Source organism: Crotalus tigris, unplaced genomic scaffold, assembly GCF_016545835.1.
Source record: "Crotalus tigris isolate CLP2741 ecotype Arizona unplaced genomic scaffold, ASM1654583v1 scf7180000017611.44802233496:7321179, whole genome shotgun sequence".
NCBI classification, from domain to species: domain Eukaryota; kingdom Metazoa; phylum Chordata; class Lepidosauria; order Squamata; family Viperidae; genus Crotalus; species Crotalus tigris.
The window spans coordinates 3391320-3410593 of NW_024096511.1; the positions used below are offsets into that span (position 1 = coordinate 3391320).

The 19274-nt window shown below is 40.0% G+C and overlaps 1 protein-coding gene across 6 annotated transcripts in view; it reads right to left on the reverse strand.

Moving 5' to 3' along the window:
* ENPP3 (ectonucleotide pyrophosphatase/phosphodiesterase 3) overlaps positions 1–19274 on the reverse strand; it is a 77867-nt gene that overhangs the window by 16556 nt on the left and 42037 nt on the right. For all 6 annotated transcript variants that reach the window (XR_005554414.1, XM_039324229.1, XM_039324216.1 and 3 more), the window contains 10 exons: positions 15858–15923; positions 15059–15131; positions 13858–13966; positions 13340–13468; positions 12921–12952; positions 11203–11330; positions 6622–6688; positions 5004–5091; positions 1078–1247; positions 916–967 (listed from right to left, as the gene is read on the reverse strand). Coding sequence is in view for 5 of the 6 variants with exons in the window: in XM_039324229.1 (XP_039180163.1) it covers positions 916–967; positions 1078–1247; positions 5004–5091; positions 6622–6688; positions 11203–11330; positions 12921–12952; positions 13340–13468; positions 13858–13966; positions 15059–15131; positions 15858–15923 (914 nt within the window). In the remaining variant the exon portion in view is untranslated. The remainder of the gene's footprint in view (positions 1–915; positions 968–1077; positions 1248–5003; positions 5092–6621; positions 6689–11202; positions 11331–12920; positions 12953–13339; positions 13469–13857; positions 13967–15058; positions 15132–15857; positions 15924–19274) is intronic.

Genomic DNA, 19274 nt, shown 5'->3' on the forward strand with positions numbered 1-19274 from the left:
ATATAACCTTGGCTTCACTTGTAACATAGTTTATGCCAGTGGTGGCAAACCTATGGCACGGGTGCTAGAGGCGACACTCAGAGCCGTCTCTGTGGGCACGCGCGCCATCGCCCCAGTCCTAGGCCTTCAGCTGGGTTTTATAAAACCTTTTCGCTTTAGGCCTCCACTCCCGTGTGCAAAAAAAAAAAAAAAAGGTTCAATCAATCAGTCAATTTCAATTTCTCGCGGAAAAAAAAATCTTGCAAAGTTGGAATTCATTGATTGAACCTTTTAGTTCCGCCCAGTCTGCCGTTACCACCACGGCCACGGCCAGTCAATGGGCCACACCCAGCCAATGGGCCACATTCACCTGACACCCGACGATGCATAAGTGGATTTTGGGTTGCAATTTGGGCACTCGGTCTCTAAAAGGTTCACCATCACTGGTTTATGCCCATCTAATTAACTGGTAATATGGTTTATGCCCATAGTGGAGTCTGTATAAGATCTAGATCAGATCCTGAAATTCCAGTCTCCTAGAATTCTGATAGGAATCAATGTTATGGTGGATGCTGGAATGTTTATCTTCAGAGCTTATGATCTGTGTTTCTGTTTCCGTTTTTGTATGTATGTTTGCTTGTGTCTGTGTCTATGTCTGTCTGTGTTAAATTTATATAACCTTATTTATTAAATTAAATAATTAGATTTATATAGTTTTTTATATTAAATTGAATAATTAAATTTATACAGTTTATCTGTTAAATTGAATAATTAAATTTAGTATTTATATATTTGTTAAACTGATGTAACAAATTTATATATTTGTTAAATTTATATATCTGAATAAAATCTCTTCTAAAAGAACTAAATTCCCAAATGAGTGCCAGAACTCTTGAAACCTTTCACTAATTGAAAGTGGGTTTGTACCAGACTTACTTGCTTGATTGTTGAGGTTTAACCTTTGATTCACTTTTTCTAACTCTGTTATCTGCAAATACACAAATGCAGCAAAAGTCAAAAGAAAGGTCAAACACTGATACACAGTTTAGATTAAAAACATACTGAACAAGAGGCACCCCTGTCTTCCTGCAAACTTACTGAGCTACATTTACATCCTGAAACATCTGGACTGGGAACGGGGCCAAAAGGGCAAGAAAGAGGAGAAGACTGTTCTTTTGCTGGGGAGGGAGTGTAGAAAGGATTTTTTAGGAGGTGATTCAAGCTTCCATGTGTTCCGTTGTTTGGAGCAGGCTTAAGCTTCAGGAGATCTGTGAAAGAAAAAAAATTGCAGTTTTTCCACTGTGCATCAAAGACTTTGTTCAAGCACATGAACCTTTTTCAAGATTCTGATGTTTGAAGTTTGGACTGGGAAAAAAGAATGACAGAAGTGTGAAATCTGGAATCTCAAATGGAGAAGTTTCATGTGGGCATTTTGACTGAGGTACTCAATGAAAATTCTGGAATTATATTGGCTTTGTTTGAAGGGCTCAAAGCAAGTTGAAGGGCTTCTTCAGGTTTTTCTTAATAATTTGAAAGATGCCCTGATTCAGTATGACTTCATGTATTATACTTTTGTGGAAAAAAATTACTTTTGGAAGAGAGGAGGCATGCCTATGATAGCTGTAGTTACAAAGAGACCATTCTCTTAAAAAAAAACCTATAAAGATCTAGCTAAGAATAATATTCCCAAGAGTGCTTAAATGGCCTGTTGATGCTCTCAAAATAAGAATGGAGCATACCCCAACGCTACATATTCCATCTGCAGAGGAAAAAAGCAAGAACATCTTTTAAATAATCCTTTAATATTGCATTCTCTGGTTTCCTACCCCCACATGGTCAAGAGTTAGATTGATGGGCTCCAGTTGGTTACAGGGATTGTCCATTGATTGCTTTTTTCAATTTTAAAAGTTTGGGTTTGATTTAATGCCTGGATGTATTATGACTACTCCATTCCACATGTGCTCTGTCTCAGTCTACATAGACCAGTGGTGGCAAACCTATGGCATGGGTGCCAGAGGCGGCACTCAGAGCCCTCTCTGTGGGCACGTGCACCATCATCCCAGTCCTAGGCCTTCAGCTGGGTTTTATAAAACCTTTTCGCTTTAGGCTTCTGCCTCCGTGTGCAAAAAAAAAAAAAAAGGTTCAATCAATCAGTCAATTTCAACTTCTCGCAGGGAAAAAAAAAGATCTTGCAAAGTTGGAATTGGTTGATTGAACTTTTTAGTTCAGCCACGCCCACCCAACGGGCCACACTCACCCAATTGGCCACACCCAGCCAATGGGCCACACCCACCCGGCACCCAACGATGCATAAGTGGGTTTTGTGTTGCAGTTTAGGCACTCGGTCTCTAAAAAGTTTGCCATCACTGACATAGACTGAGGCACCTGTTTTGTTTTCTTTACTAGAGGTCATTCTACTCTGGGTACTTCTCTTCCTGGAATTGAACCCATTGCATATAAAGTAGGTGTATTGTTATGTTCCCTGAATGTAACGTCAAAGAGACAAAGAGACTGATAGGGAGGTTTCATTACAACAGGGAAAAGGCAGCAGTAAAGCACTGTGCCATAAGTCTAGTTACAGGAAAATAAAATAATGCACACAATAGCTTTAACAATAACCATGCTTCAGGGCATGGTTTAAGTAATCCTTTAATATTGCATTGTCTAGTTTCCTACCCCCACATGGTGAAGAGTTAGGTTAATGGGCTCCAGTGGTTCACAGGGATTGCCCATTGGCTGCTTTTTTCAATTTTAAAAGTTTGGTTTGATTTGCATAAGGTATGGAATTTTTTTCCTACCGAAGGTTGACTCCTTAAACTGGACAGATATATCCCTTCAAGAACTCTTTATATTAAAAACCTGATTATTTTCATTACACGTGAGATAAACAGCTTAGCTCAAGAATGTGATGGGTGTCCATCCTAATTTCCAAACATAGAAGGTAGAATTATGAATGAGCTTTTAAAATATATATTTTGTTATTTGTGATTCAGCAATGTAGATACCTTGTTACACTTAATACATAATAATAAATCATACACATAAACAAAGAAACACACACAGAGACACACACACACATATGTTGATTGTAATTAATGTATACATATACATATATTAACAAAATAAGAAAGAAAAACGAACACCAGGATATAATAAACCAGACTGTTTAATATAAACAAGCCTGTGGTTAAAAAGAGTCACTAAGCTTTCATCAGGCCAAATTACTGACGTCATCAGAGTTGGAGTAAAAGAAGATCAGGAAGGCAGCTCATATAGCCTCCTGCCTCTGCGCCCAGCTCCTTGAGCACGTCATTGGCCCATTTATTGTATTAATCCGTACCGTGCAGAGTTGTTCCACATCAGGCAAACTGTCCTTGGCTCTGCTAGTTGTTTTACGATCCTCAAGTGCTCTATTAGAGCGTGTGCAAGCATTTGAAGGGCGGCTGTCAACTGGTTCCTGCGCCCAATTTCCCTCCCTCCCAGGGCCATTATCCTCCCCTACCCCCAAGGTTGTTATTGTCTCTCCCGTAATTCCTCCACCCCAGTCTTGCAAAAAGCAGCTGTTCCGGCATTCCTGCTCTGTGTCTTCCCCCTCCCCCCCTCCTTCCAAATAGCCTCTCCCCGTCCATCCCTGGCTTAGGGCCATTTGGTCCATCATCTCCACCCATGGGAGTCATGGTCGCCTGACCTGTAGAGCCATTGTCCCAATTATGCAAGATGCTGTCCCATTGTTTCGGTCTCTGTTTTTTTCCTTTAACCAGGTCATCGTCCTCCTTAGAGACAGTTTGCCTGATTCGGAACAACTCTGCACGGTATGGATTGATACAATCAACGGGCCAATGACACGCTCAAGGAGCCGGGCACAGAGGCAGGAGGTTATATGAGCTGCGTTCCTGATCTCCTTTTACTCCAACTCTGATGACATTGGTAGTTTGGCCTGACGAAAGCTTAGTGACTCTTTTTAACCACAGGCTTGTTTATATTAAACAGTCTGGTTTATTATATCCTGGTGTTTGTTTTTCTTTTTTATTTTGTTAACATAATGCCCAGGATTTGCATTTTTAGCATTTTAAAAGATATATATTATTATTATTATTATTATTATATATATATTATTATATATATATTATTAAGAATATTAAAAACAAAACAATGATTCCTGGGTAGACTCATATTAAACAATAAAATATACGAACACCAGGAAGTTATAAAACTATAAAAAGTTTTAATAAAACCAGAATAAAACCAAGCTTTCACTGGCATCTGCCAACATCATCAGGGTAGTCTCCAGTTGATGGGAGAAGCTATTTATAAGTGTGGCGTTCTTTGCGCCCGGCTTCTTGACCTCGTCATGGGTCCCAGCCAATCCACCTGCGTTTTGATCGTAGTTTCTGTGTTGCAAGCTGTAATTTCCTCACTTTCCTTACTTGTGCTGGTACCACAGCTCTTCCTCCCTTCTTTGCATAACTGTAAGTCGGGGGGGACTCCTTAATTCCACGTAATTAGATGTGCACTGTCTGTGTTTATGTTGTTTATTCACCTCATCCTCCTTCTTGGTACTCCCTATTTCTCTTCTCCTCCCCCTGTTTCTCTGTTTACGATCCTCTTTCAAAACTATATCCTCATTGTTTGTCTCTGTAGCCCAAGATTCCATTGTGTTTACATCATCCTGTTTCCCAATCCTTCGTATCACTTTATTAACTCCCCTTTCTATTTTCTCTTCAATGGGGGTGATTTTATAACTTCCTGGTGTTCGTATATTTTATTGTATATATATTTTATGTTGCTAACAAAGAATAAAGAGAGAATGGTATAGCTATTTCGAGTTCCTTTAACTCTCTTCAGCCAAACTTACTCTTTCTGAGATTCGAACCTGGGCTATCTGCATGTTAGGCATGCAATATGATATTATTTATAGCAGTATGTTTTCTGTAATACTTCTGTTTCTTCATTCACTTAATTAATTCCATTTTAGATTTTAAAAAAGTCAGATATAAATTGGACAAGGCCTAGTTGATACTCACCACACATTAAGTTGTAAACTTCAATGTTTTCAAAAGATGTCACTTCATTTTTTTCATTAAAGCCTGGCCCATGTGCTAAAAAGATGGCCTGAACAATAACAGAAAATAGATTTACTAAATAACTTCCAGTTTTTGTTTTTCATAAATAAAGCCAATGTGAGGGTGAAGGTTCATTCTTTGAGCTTGTGGGTTAGTTTCCGAACATTTCGTTACCAGGCTAGGTAACATCTTCAGCAGTATTTAGGGGATAAAACCAAAGTATTGTAGCATTTTTTTTTTGAAATTCAAGATATAAATACTGTTAATTTGAGATAGTTGACTTGTGAATTAAAGCTTTCAACTAGTTAAAAACTTTCACTCACAATTTGCTCACAAAAACCTTACTCACAATGATCTGTATTGTAAACTTTGCAATAATTACATTGAGTTTTATAGCCTTTGCTTAGGACAGTGGTTCTCAACCTTTTTAATGTCGTGACCCCCAACCGGTTGTAAGTTGAGGACTAAACCAGTCGTAAGTTGAGGACTAAACTGGTCGTAAGTTGAGGACTACCCAACCGGTCATAAGTTGAGGACTTTCCCTGCTTGGGAGCGCCGTGCATGCATGGTGCTGCCCCCTGCGCCGGCTGAGGCGTAGCTGGCAAGCGGCAGAGATGGAGCAGGCTGACCACCGGCTGGGCCACCAGCTGGCCCAGCCCAAGGGAGATAAGGAACCACCGGAAAAGGGGAAAAAAATGGCGGACAGCCTTGCTTGGCGACCCCCATGAAATGGTCAATCGACCCCAAATGGGGTTGTGACCCATAGGTTGAGAACCGCTGGCTTAGGACGTGAGAAATGCTCCAGCTATTTTTCTGCCGAATATTTCAAAAGTATTAATGGGATAACATTCAATAGAAATATTGTCTTAAGTGCAAGAAAATTATCCTTTTTCAGCCTGAGGCCTGGGCACATTACAAAAGCAACCAAGTCCTGAGAATTCACTGCTGACACCTACTTCCATTACTGTCTATATATTTTTTTATCTTACCCTCAACTTAGATACATACTTATACATGTTGGCTGCTGTTGTGTCCTGGGGTTGATGAGGAAACTCAGCAGGCCCAGAATTGTTGCAAATGGTCCCGGGCATTCTAAAAGCTGCCTGGGACCAGACAGAGTGGCGCCAGCCTTGAGCGCATGCGCAAGGCGCGAAGAAAGAAGAACTCTTATTAGTTCACTCTGTCCGGGTTTCAAGCCCTATAAAAAGGCCTGTGTGCCTTTTGCTTTTTGCTTGGAGTAGGAGAATAAAGCAATGTTAGTTGTCACCATGTGTCTTCATCATTCGCATGCGAACGAAGGATTTAACAGCTGCTATGGCTGTAAACTACCACATTCAAGAAGACTAGCAATAAGAGTGGAAAATTAAACTCTCAAGAATTTGTGGATCTTCATGGAGAACTGTAATCATGTCTGATTTAGTTGATCATGCTGTCATTCACACACTTTAATTTCCCCTTAACCATTTACTCCTCCAATCACTCTGAATAACTCTTTCTGAGAATTGGGCAATCCTTTTGAACAGCACCCATGATACATAGAAATAAAAACAAAAAAAGAAGTAATCAACAGATCTCTTACCTGCATACTTTTGAATTCATTATCATAGCCATGGGTACCACCTTTACAACGAGTAAATTTTTTATCCCTAAAACCACATATGTATAGAATGAATATGTAGCAGTTAATTAGAAATACTAAATTTTCCAATTTAGTGTTGTGCCAAAAGAAGACATTTTTTTCAATCAATACAACGAAAATGTTTTCTTCAGCAATAGTTGGCCGTTGTCATTGCTTCAGAGAAGTTGTTACTGTTTATGAACTATCTATTAGTTTAGTTTAGCCCATAGGCCATATCAAAATACAGCGTTCCAAACACAAATTATTAATAAAATCCTATAAAAACAATAATTTAAAATGAAGTTGGAGTAAAATATAATAATTTAATATACAGATAAATAAAGTAAGATAAAATTATATTTCAGTATCACCCTTACAGCCTAACCTAATCAGTCCCACATATGCCAATCTCAGCCAAATCGTTTTGCTCAATACTGTCCAGAACTATCTATTCAGTAACGTCCTATGAATGGGATTTATTTTATCTCAGTAAATCAAATTGTCCCTTCAGCAGTGGTCCTCAACCTTTCTGGCTTTGCGGACCAGTGGGGGGGATGGTTCCACGTGAGCAGCAAGTGAGCGTTTGTGTGCAGCTCAATTTGTACAAGAGGCAGGCACTCGTGCATGCATGTGAAGCTCTGTTTGTGCAAGCAGCAGCCACACCATACCGGGCCACAGCCCGGAGGTTGGGGATCCCTGTTCTACAGCACTGTGGTGTCATACATTTACTACAAGATGCCTGATTGGCTATGATTCTTTTAAGCACAAAATAATTAGTGATATTAATGCATCAGCTGATGGAGAAACAGATGGGACAATTTTTCTACAATAGTTGGCTTCATATCATGCTTCTTTACACTTATACCACTGTATTACACTGACTACCCAGGCACACATATATGGGTATGTAACATATATATACATGCCATTCCTTGACAAAAGAATTATCCTTGTACTAGTGTGCATCTAAGAAACATGTTTGACAGATAAAGGATAGTTATGAGTCAAAAAGCTCTTAACTCTCATCTGTAATCTCCAGTTAAAATATCTTAGATGTGAGTCTTTTCCTCTGTGGTTCTGAGGAGACTTGTCCTCATATTTTGACTAACTGCATTTTCCTGAAAATTTAGCTTACTCATTGAATTTCTATTTGAACACTCCTAACAGTGTTCTTGGATTGCAATCTGGAAACTAAAGGAACTTCCAGATAGGACTTTAATGTCCCAACTTGCCTCCCAGTTCCGGACACTGTTGATCATTTATTAACTTGTCATTTTAAGGCTGAGTAATGAGCACAGGAGGAGGGGGTAATGAGGAGGGAGTGGCAGGGCTGGGGAGACGGTGCGCGTGCCCACAGAGAGGACTCTGAGTGCCACCTCTGGCATGTGTGCCATAGGTTCACCACCACTGTCCTAGATCACATATTCTTTGCAGTAATTCTGATTACCGATGGAAAATTAAGTCACAGTGATTTTCTGATTTATTGTATGCCTGAATATAGTGTGTAATTTCTTGATCCTACATATGCACTCCAACATGGGGCTCCTACTCTGGTCTTACAACCCCAAAAGGCTCTCTACTTCTCTTCTTGCAGACATTCTGTAAGCAAATAATACAGGATAGCAACTTGTCTGTACAACTATAGAGACGCAGGTGGAGGTGTACCTGATTTTCAAAAATCTAAAATCACCTTTGGGAGTAGATGCAGGCAGTGGTGCTGTTAGTACTGGACTATGGGGCAGTATGTGAAAGAGATGTACCAGTCTCAGCCGGACTTGTTGACTATCCTTGGAAGTAAATGAAATAATGGGCCTGAAATACAGGTAGTCCTTGACTTACAACATTTCATTTAGTGACTGTTCAAAGTTACAACGGCACCTGAAAAAAGCAACTTAAGACTATTTTTCACACTTATGACAGTTGCAGCATCCCCACAGTCAGGTGATTTACATTCAGGTGCTGGACAACTGACTCACATTTATGACGTTGCAGTGTCCCGGGGTCAGGGTATTTTCCTTTTGTGACCTCCTGACAAGCAAAGTCAATGGGGAAACCAGATTCACTTAACAGCCGGGTTACTCATTTAACGATTGCAGTGATTCACTTAACAAATGTGGCAAGAAATGTCGTTAAATGGGGCAAAACTCAGTTAACAAATTTCTCACTTAGCAACATATATTATGGGCCCAATTGCAGTCGTAACTCGAGGACTACCTATAATGACCAGCATTCCTAAATCATGAATTCTAAAAGAAACACTTCCAGAGGAGCCAATGACAGGGAGATAGTGGTGTTGGATTATTCAGATAGAAGCATTGTATGAAAATCTGGACTGCTCTGAAGTTGAACTTAATAAGCTGTAAGTTGATTCAAAATTGTTGTTGTACAACAATTATATGGTATATAAATTAGTCAAGCTTCATGATGACATTTTCCTTGTAAATGCAATTGCCAAACTGCAGGCATACCAACACAATCTGAACCATGCAACTGTAAAGAATTCTCTAAGCAAGATAAAAGGGAGGCATGTATGGTTATTTTAATAGAAAGTTACATAATAAAGAAGAATGTGGACCTTACAGAGATAGGATTCCTACAACGAAAAAAAAATAAGGTCAAATGTCCTTTAAAAAATGGCAAGGCTGCACAGGGATTACAAAAACAAAGTACAGACAAAGGAATAGATAGATTAGCCTTCCATGTTTTGATTTGCAGAGGGAAACAAGATCTATTCTGTTTATGCTGGGTGACAGTTTTATTTTCCGGGTGCTATTGAATGCCCTATTTTAAATTTTGCCTCACTGTAAATTATTTTGTGCTTTGTTCTGAAGGCAGTTATAACAGCCTTTTGGATATATTAAAGGCTTATCAAGATTTCAATATGAAATGTCAAAACATGATTTGCTTTTGTTCTAATTGCTTTTGAAATTTTTTTTTCACCAAGAGACAAATCCTCTTTAGAACATCTGGTTTCCTCTCCAACAACAATGTCCAAAAATAAATCACAGCTATAACATTAAGAGGCTGCCAATGTAGCAGTCATGCTGGATGGGGGATGACAGGCAATATGCTTCAAAAATCTGAAATATACAAAGTTGGTATACAGGGAAGAAATACCTTTCTGAGAGTTATCAAATAAATCTCTTGTGCTAAGAAAGCTTTCCCCATGTTATTTATGTAGCAATCATATCATTGTATGATCTCATTTACTTTTTTGGGAGGATCTACTAAGCAATGAAAGGAATCTAGTGCCTCAGGTTTTGGAAAATAACAGGATGTTATAACACAGTTCTTCTTAACTGGCTGGTACTACTCCAGAATTACTCACTTGGCTCACCAATAAGAAAAGGATATATATTTCCTTGCAGATAAAAGAAAAAATGAATGGAAAGGGTGTCTCCTATTATAAAACTGACAAAACAGAGAACTTCAAGTAAAGAGAAAATTCCATATGCAAACTGTGAAAACCCAAAGGGTCCTTAGGAATGCAGTCTTACAAAAGTTGCTGATTTACAACTTTCAGCATGCTCAGAATTAGCCTTTGTGGTCAGGGCCACTGAGAATTGTTTCCCATTTCTGCCTTCTCCTGGCCATCAGATGAACTCAAGAAGTACAAAGTTCAAACACTTGAGACTGCAACTTCACCTCTAATCCTTCTTCCAATAGTGACAGCAAGCTATAGGTGCTGGTTTAAATATTAATCATTATTCTGATCCTAAAATTTACTATTAACAAAGACAAGACCCTGGTGGGATTACGCTCTCAGACATTTGGAGTTTGCAGCATACAGCCGAGGACTGGGATGAGGAAGTCACAGAAGAGAAATCAGTCATTTTTATATTCTGACTCTTCTCACAAGAGGAGCCAGCCTTGAAATCATTTTCTTACTCAGAAGATAAGCCTTCTGTAGATATTTCATTATTTCAGCCTTACAGACGTTTGACAGAAATTTTTCGTAATTCAGATCTAGAGAGCACTTCCAGACAAGGTGAACCTGGTCATAATACAGGTTATGATTTCTAAACAAAGCTTCAGCTGGCTTTAGAACAGGGGTCCCCAACCCCCGGTCCATGCAAACAAGGGAAGCCTCATCTGCAGGATGTAGGCAGTACATGAAACCACGCCCCCTCCGGTCCACAGAAAAACCCCTCTCCACGGAACCAGTCCCTGATGCTCAAAAGGTTGAGGACCTCTGCTTTAGAATATTGCTGAGACAAGATCTTTCTATTATCCTAAGAAAGAAGAAGTACAATCACCTGCAGAGAGTGTTTTTCTCTCTTTATTTGTCCTGACTTTGTCTATCCTTATCTGTCATGCCTGATTTTCCATATAAGTTTCATGCAGTCACTGAGGACAACACATTAATCCTCAGAGCACTTGAAATCAAGTAGATAATAAAAATAAAACTTATATATGTATAAGTAAATGTACACATTAAAAAATAATATTTTGTTGCTTTCCTACAGTATATCTAAAACGGTCTATTTTATCATTCGATAAAAAGCTAAGCAATGTCTACAAATTTTTCTCTCTATACCGTACCTCACAGCCATCCACTGTTGATCAACCATAAGATTAACTTTGTCAATACGAATGTTGTTAGCATAGTGTAGTCTCTTTGGAAGGTCTTTGGACAAGTAAGCTTTAAAGTACTGTTTTGGCTTTCGACACTGAAAATGTCAAAGTGAAATGATGAGTTTTGCAGCATCACAGAATTAAAAAAATCAAAGATGAAAAGAAAACATGCTTTGAATGCAAATATTGAAGTGTTGCTATTATTGTTGTTGTTGTTGTTGTTATTATTATTATTATTATTATCTTGCAAAAGGACCTTTTGTAAATTCTTCAAAAGCATCTCTATAAACAAGCATTCAATTGATAAAGGAATGCTAGACTACTTTTTAATTATGCATCACAGTGATTCCAACATGTAGATGAAATGCTCCACAAGTCCACTTAATTAGTTTAATTTATAGGGCGCTCTCTCTCTCTCTCTCTCTCTCTCTCTCTCTCTCTCTCTCTCTCTCTCTCTCTCTCTGTGTCTCTCTCTCTCTCTCTGTGTGTGTGTGTGTGTGTGTGTGTGTTGTCTGTCAATCTATCAGTAGTCCTTGAGTTAGTCCCATAAGGGAGTCTGCTCATTAAGGTTATAATTGGGGATGGTTGTGACATGGGTCATAAAACATAACTGACCCAATTTTACAACCTTTTTGTGGTGGTTGTTAAATGAATCATTATGGTCGAGACACTGCAAACTGCAATTAGATGTAGCCCAATTACCAAGTGTCCAAAGTGGAGTCATGTGACCATGGGGTGCTTGGTTATCAGAACTTCAAATATGGCTTGTAAATATGTTCCAGATAGGTCCATTGAAATTTCAAATGGTTGCTAAGTGACCATTTGTAAGTTGAGGACTACATCTAGCTAACTACCTCACAAACACAGGGAAATAAGTTAAGAACATGTCAATTTCAACCTGTTTCAGAAGGTATTGATTCATTGATCATTCAAAACTTCTCCGTCCTCTAAAAACCACAGTAACAGACTTTAAGGACTGTTCTTTCTAATGTGGACTGAATTTAGCAGTTTTAGCTTTATATCTATCACAGCTGACAGTTATATGAAACAATAGTATGGACATTAAGGAAAATCGTGCAATTTACTTTATCTTCCATATGATGGTTGCCTTCTAAAGCGAGAGTAAGATACATTCACATCCAAACGTTAGGCATCACTGATCAAAATAGGTTTCAGTGAAACCCCAAGTAAACAGAACCCGACATATCATTTGTATGACATGAACTTAAACATGGCAAGCTTTCTGAAAATTTAAAAGCATACTACATGTACTTTTTCCAGGTTCAAGACAAGAAAGCAAAGAGTGTGATAGATTCAGAAGTCAGAGCATCTTTTCAGTTAGTGTAACAGACCTTAAGGATTTTTATCTTTGACGGAAATGCTATATAATTATATATAAGATGAACAATGACTAACTGGCTAGATTCAGTTGCTGCAATATCTAAATTAGTCCTAGAGGTATGAGAACAGAACAGGTCTATTATGAAGTGATGTAAGATGCAGAATCTTTCATTTAACCTCCAATAGAAGGTGTGATCTAAAATAGATATAAGTTCTATGCATCATCTCTCTCAAAGCAAACAGTAACGATGTGCTAAATAAATTATATTTCAGTAGTGATGCCTTCACTAAATGCTTGGACTATTATTTTCTTAGGAAGAAAAAAAAACAAAAAACATACTCACTGTAAGATTTTTAACAATTCCTTCAGAATCAACTGTTTGGAAGAAAAGAAAGGTTATGCAGTATGAATAATGTATTACTCTCAAACATTAAACTATCAATTCGTCTTCTTCAAATATGCTGCATCAAACCCATGGTAGTTGCATTTTTAAGGCATTAAGCCTTTTTAAAATACTTATCTAATGGTATCTGCAACGCTTGGTTTTAGCTCCCGTCTGAAAACCACATTTACATTATTCAGTATTCATTTTAATGATGAAATTTCTGGGAGTTACAGCAATTGAAAAAAGAAATTCAAGTACCATAGGCTCTCACGGGTGGCAAGTGACATTGCTCTAAGCTAGGCTCTACTAAAACTGTATGCTCTACTAAGCCTCTCACTTAAATTCTACAGTTTTATGATTCTGTGGTCCAAACTTACATGTATAAAAGTCTTTTGGAACATTTTTTGATCGAATACGAGGTGCTGGACCTTCATACATAAAAAAATCAACGTTATTAAAATAATTGGCCATGTATTCCAGTCGGTCACAGGATATTTCCTCCATGCCTAAAGAAAGGAGAGGAAAATGGTATGCAATTGAACAAATATTGACAAAACTGACAAGTTGACAAAGCTCTTTATTGAAATAGCGAACAACAAAACAACAAAACAACATATGAGCCGAGGTGGCGCAGCAGTTAGAGTGCAGTACTGCAGGCCACTTTAGCTGACTGTGTTCAGCAGGTCAGCGGTTCAAATCTCACCGGCTCAAGGTTGACTCAGCCTTCCATCCTTCCGGGGTAGGTAAAATGAGGACCCAGATTGTTGGGGGCAATGTAAATATATATATACATTGCTTACTGGTGTACACCATTTAGAGAGTGCTTGCACTTAAAGCGGTATATAAGTCTCATAAACAAACAAACAAACAAACAAACAAACAAACAAACATTTACCGTGATCAGCCAGAAGGATAAGATTGACACAATTATGCAGATTCCTTTGCTTTAAGCCTTCCATCAACATCCCCAGGGTCCGATCTGCCATTTGTAAAGCCTTAATTATCTATGCCAAAGGAGAAAAATAATAACTGGCATTTTATCATTCACATTAAGTCATATATTGCAATCAGTACTATCACAATAAATAATACAATAATAAAGAGAAATCCTTTTTTGGGCTACAGGTTGTGTTATTAGATCCTAATTTTTAACTGAATTACGTTTAGAAAAGTAATAAACTACTGTTATTAATAACATTTTTATGCATTATATTTGTCAGAGTAAAATACAAGTCCATCCACCACCACTCCCCCAGCACAATATTTATATAGTTGTTCTACATTGTCAAATAATAATTTTATAATAGCATAAATAATAAACAAATAATATGGCAAAAATAAAAATTGAGATATATCACAAGACTTGTAAATTGACCTATACTTTGCCTGCTCGTATCATTATTTTCCCCCGTTTCCTAAGTTGTTGGGAGTGTGCAATGTAGTGCATCACTTCCTAGAGGCTCAGATTATGAGTGGTTCTACAGGTAGTACTTGACTCATGAGCACAACTGAGCCCAAAATTTATGTTGCTAAGTGAGATAGTTGTTAAGTTAGTTTTGCCCCATTTTACCAACTTTTTTGCCACAGTTGTTAAGTGAATCACTGCAGCTGTTAAGTTACTAACACGGTTGTTAAGTGAATCTGACTTCCCCATTGACTTTGCTTGTCAGAAGTTCACAAAAGATGACCACATGATTCTTTGGGATACTGAGACCATCATAAAATATGATTCAGTTGCCAAGGGTCTGAATTTTGATCACGTGACTATGGTCGTAAGTGTGATAAACAGTCATAAGTCACTTTTTTCAGTGCTGTTGTAATGCTGAACGGTCACTAAATGAATTATTGTAAGTCAAGGACTACCTGTACGTTGCAATAAAAATGTTATTTGGTGTTAACCTTGGAACAGCTCAGCTTTTAGCATATATTATTCTACCAGTGTTTTTACCTCTAATAAAGAAAGGGCATTTCAGATGTGCTGTGGCATGTGTCATTGCGACCTTTTATGTATATATACCAACTAAAGTTTAACTTAAGTTCCACCTCTTTAAATACAGAACAACGGTGAAAGCAATACAAGAAAAAAAGATGCTTACTTCTCCACTAACAGGCCCATATTTATGTCCAGTCGTGTCTGGCTCCTCAATATACAATGTGAGGAAATCTGGTCTGCAGATTAAAAAGAAAGACCATTACTTTAAAGAAATTTCACTTCATCCAAAGATATATTATTAATTAACACGTTGCCAAAACAGTTTGAAACTCAATGTTGGCTGCTATCCTCTCCTAGAGCTAAAAAATCAGTCACATCAAACACCAAACTAGCTAGGAGAGGAAAGAATAGGAAAGGAAATTATTGAAAACAAAAGACAACATGGCACAAATATCCTAGAACCAGAATGCTGCCGGGATTATTTTCTCTCATTCTGTTGTCAGTTCTGAAAATGGAAGAAAGGGCAAAAATCTGGTTGACCACAAGATGGCAGGAAAAATGTTAGAGGTTTTGGTACCTCTTTCTGCCATCCAACGTTTAGCAAATTTTTGCAGCTCAGTTCAAATCACCTGAGAGGAGAGGCAAGAAGATGGCAACATTTAGTGTTTGAAGTTTTAAAAGGGGGGGAGGGGAGCAGATGACAATAACAGAAACCACCAGTGGTGGGATTCAAATATGTGAACAACCGGTTCTCTGGGTGGATGCTGCTTCCGGAAGTCCATTCTGGGCCTGGGCCAGAACTCAACAAAAAAATAGCTACCAGTTCTGCTGAACTGGTGCAAACCAGCTGAATCCCACCACTGGAAACCACGCTTCTTGGTTGGCAGCATATAATTAGGCGACTTGCTCAGCGTTTTATAAGAAAAGAGAATGTTGTTTCATTAAGTTTTCATGGCTATTACCTCTTAGCTTTGGGAAGATCTAGCCATTTTAGCACCTCTGTAACTCTTGCTTCAAACGGAATTGATCTACAAGGAATAAACATGTTATTTAGAAAGAAAACAATATGGCGACAAGGAGGACTTTGTTTTAGTGGACACGTCAGCAACATGTTTTTATGCCAATAGCAAGCAAGACAAGCAAAGAAGACAATCAGCACTTTCCCAGCTTCCCATTATGAGTAATGAAACATTGGTTACATTTTTTTGTGACTGACAGACGTCATTCTGTACAAAAATTTTAATATAGCAAAAACCAATTTGATAATTGCAAATGCAAAGCCACAACCAGGTTGACTTTATGTTGCAATGTGAACATAATGAAAAAACACTGTAGAAAAAAAAACCCTTAAGAGTAAATGCTACGTATAAAGAGTAAAAATAATGTATACAAAAAAGGCCTAAGCAAAACATAGTCCCTTCCAATTCCCTGCAAGAATCAATGCATGAAAAACTCCTCTCATGTGGCCCTCCTGTCCTTTTGTTTGGGATGGGGTTGGTAGAACATGACAGGAAGGAGATGAAAAATGGTTTCAAAATGCCAGAGCAAACTCGACACTGAATAAAGTAGAACAGAAGCTGTATTTTTCCCCAGCAGATTTAAGCTGAAGGCTGACCCGTCAATTAAGCAGAGTGACAAAATGTCTCAACCAGTAGGAGGCAGCAAGATATCAGAGGAGAACCTTCTCAGTTACTGGGATGCCCTTCAAGCCAACAAAAGATTTTTATGCTAATGCCAGGATTAAAAAAGGTGCTAGCCTAATTTAGGCAATTGTTATATATGAGAAAAGAATGAAACATGTCCCTCTCATGTTCTTCAAACCCAGCCTGGTATAATCCTGTATATGTTCCCTTTATGTATTTATCATACAAAGTGTTATGTCCCGAGCCTTGCAAACGGCTCGGGCATTTGCAGGCAGTCCCGGGCAGGTGCAAAGCTGCCCGGGACCAGACAGGCTGTCGCCAGCGCCGTGCGCATGCGCGGGTGCTGGCGCGGGAAAAGTAACCCATTTACCCGGGAGTTGCCTATATAAGAGGCTGTGAGGCGTTTGGGCGAGGCTGAAGCCATCTTCCTGTAAGCTGAACGCTGAATAAATGAAACTGAGAACTCCAGCTGCTTCTCGTGTCTGTTTTCCCGCCACCGACTCAACATTGGCGACGAGGATGGGATGCCTTGCACTACCTGGAAAGGAAGAAGTGTAAGCTTACCCAAGGAGTCCTGAGCGGCGAAAGAGGAACGGCGTCGACTCGGCAGCTGCCCGCCAATCCGGTGCGCATTCGGGGGTAGGCTGGCTGATAGACCCGTCTCCTGAAGATCCGAAGATGGCGAAAATCGGAAGGCTTTCGGAATTCGACGTCTCACATCCAGAGCGGTGGGAGTCCTACGTATCCAGAATGGAGAACTACTTCAAGGCAAACCAAGTGAGGGAAGATAGCTTGAAGGCGGCCACCCTGCTTTGCGTTTGCGGCCAAGACGCCTTCGAAATCGCAGAAAACCTTGCAGCACCTGTCCCAGTAGAGTCTGTAAGCTACGCAGACCTGAAGAAGCTGCTGAAGGAGCATTTCCATCCCAAGGTGTCCGTTATCTCATGGCGCCACACCTTCGAACAAAGGGATCAACGGTCCGGTGAGTCAGCCAAGGAATACATCGCCGCGTTACGGAAGGCCGCCAAGCCCTGCGAGTTCAAGGACCTCGAGGAACGACTGAGGGACCGATTCGTGTGCGGGTTAAGGCATCGCGAGCTACAACAGAGACTTTTCGCAAAGGAAGAATTATCCTTCCAAGACGCCTTAAGGGAAGTCACCGCAGAAGAAGCAGCAGGCGGCGCCGTCAAAAACATGCGGCCGATCAGAAACAGTGCAGAGGGTGCGTCCGTGCACCAGGAAGACGTCCGACGAAACTCCGAGGAGGATCCGGACGAGGAAGTCAACCGTCTACACCCCGCGAGGGAAGAGAACCAGAAGGAAAGCTCTTCGGCTCCGCTCAAGTGCATCGGCTGTGGAGGTCGCCACAGGAGAACCGACTGCAAGTTCCGCTCCGCTACCTGCCGGGCATGCGGTAAACAAGGGCACATTGCAGCTGTGTGCCTGGGCCGACGAAAGGCACAACCCCAAGAAGAACGCCTGAAGGGTACCAGATTCCCCAGCCAGAATAGGGTAGGTTTTTGCGCTTCGCGAAGAAGCATCTGTAGAACAGGCACACACAAGCCCATGAAGAAAAAGCTGTCACTCAACGTGAAGCTACAAGGGGTTCCATTATCTATGGAACTAGACACAGGGTCTGCCCTGTCCATCATTTCATTGCATACATTTAGGAAGATTTGTTCCAGAAGTGGGTCTAAGGCCAAGTTAAGGCCTTCTGATATTGTATTAACAGATTTTCAGAACTCAAGAGTGTGTGTTAAGGGGGAGGCCACCCTTAACGTGCAATACAAGAGTTTTGAAGGTCCACTAGACTTATTAGTAGTAGGGGGTGAACGAACGAGTCTCATAGGACTCGATTGGTTTGAGGCCCTGGGGATACACATCACAGGACTCAATAGCTTACAAACACTCGACCTACAGGAAGTCTGCACAGAATTTGCAGATGTTTTCAGCCCCCAGCTGGGCACATTCAAAGGACCACCTGTGTCCTTAAAGCTAGACCCCACTGTCACTCCCATTAGGATTAAAGCAAGAAGGGTCCCTTTTGCTTTAAAAAGTAAGATTGACACTGAACTAGACAAACTAATCCAACAGGGAATCCTAGAACCTGTTGATTCCAGCCCATGGGAGACCCCCATTGTCACGCCTCTAAAGGCAAATGGGGACATTCGCATTTGTGCTGATTACAAATGCACACTCAATAAGGCATTGCAGCAACATGCCTATCCTGTTCCTGTGGTCAGTCACATCCTGGCCTCTCTCAAGGGGGGGCGTGTTTTTGCAAAGCTTGACCTAGCTCAAGCATATCAACAGCTGCCTGTTGATGATGATGCTGCCATAGCTCAGACCATTGTGACCCACAGGGGAGCCTTTAAAGTAAAAAGGCTACAGTTTGGAGTAAATGTCGCTCCTGGGATTTTCCAAAGCGTAATGGAAAACACACTACGAGGTATACCAGGGGTCTGCCCCTACTTTGACGATGTCTTGATTGCAGGAGACTCCACACACATTCTAGCTGAAAGGCTTAGGGCTGTCCTGTTAAGATTCAGGAAATCAGGCCTCAAGCTCAGAAAAGACAAATGCCAGATTGGGGTGCCTTCTACTGAATTTCTGGGATTCAAAATTGATGCTGCTGGGATTCATCCTGCTGAATCCAAACTAACTGCTATTTTAGATGCACCCAGGCCAAAGTCTAAGGCCGAACTTCAGGCCTTCCTAGGCCTCCTGAATTTCTAC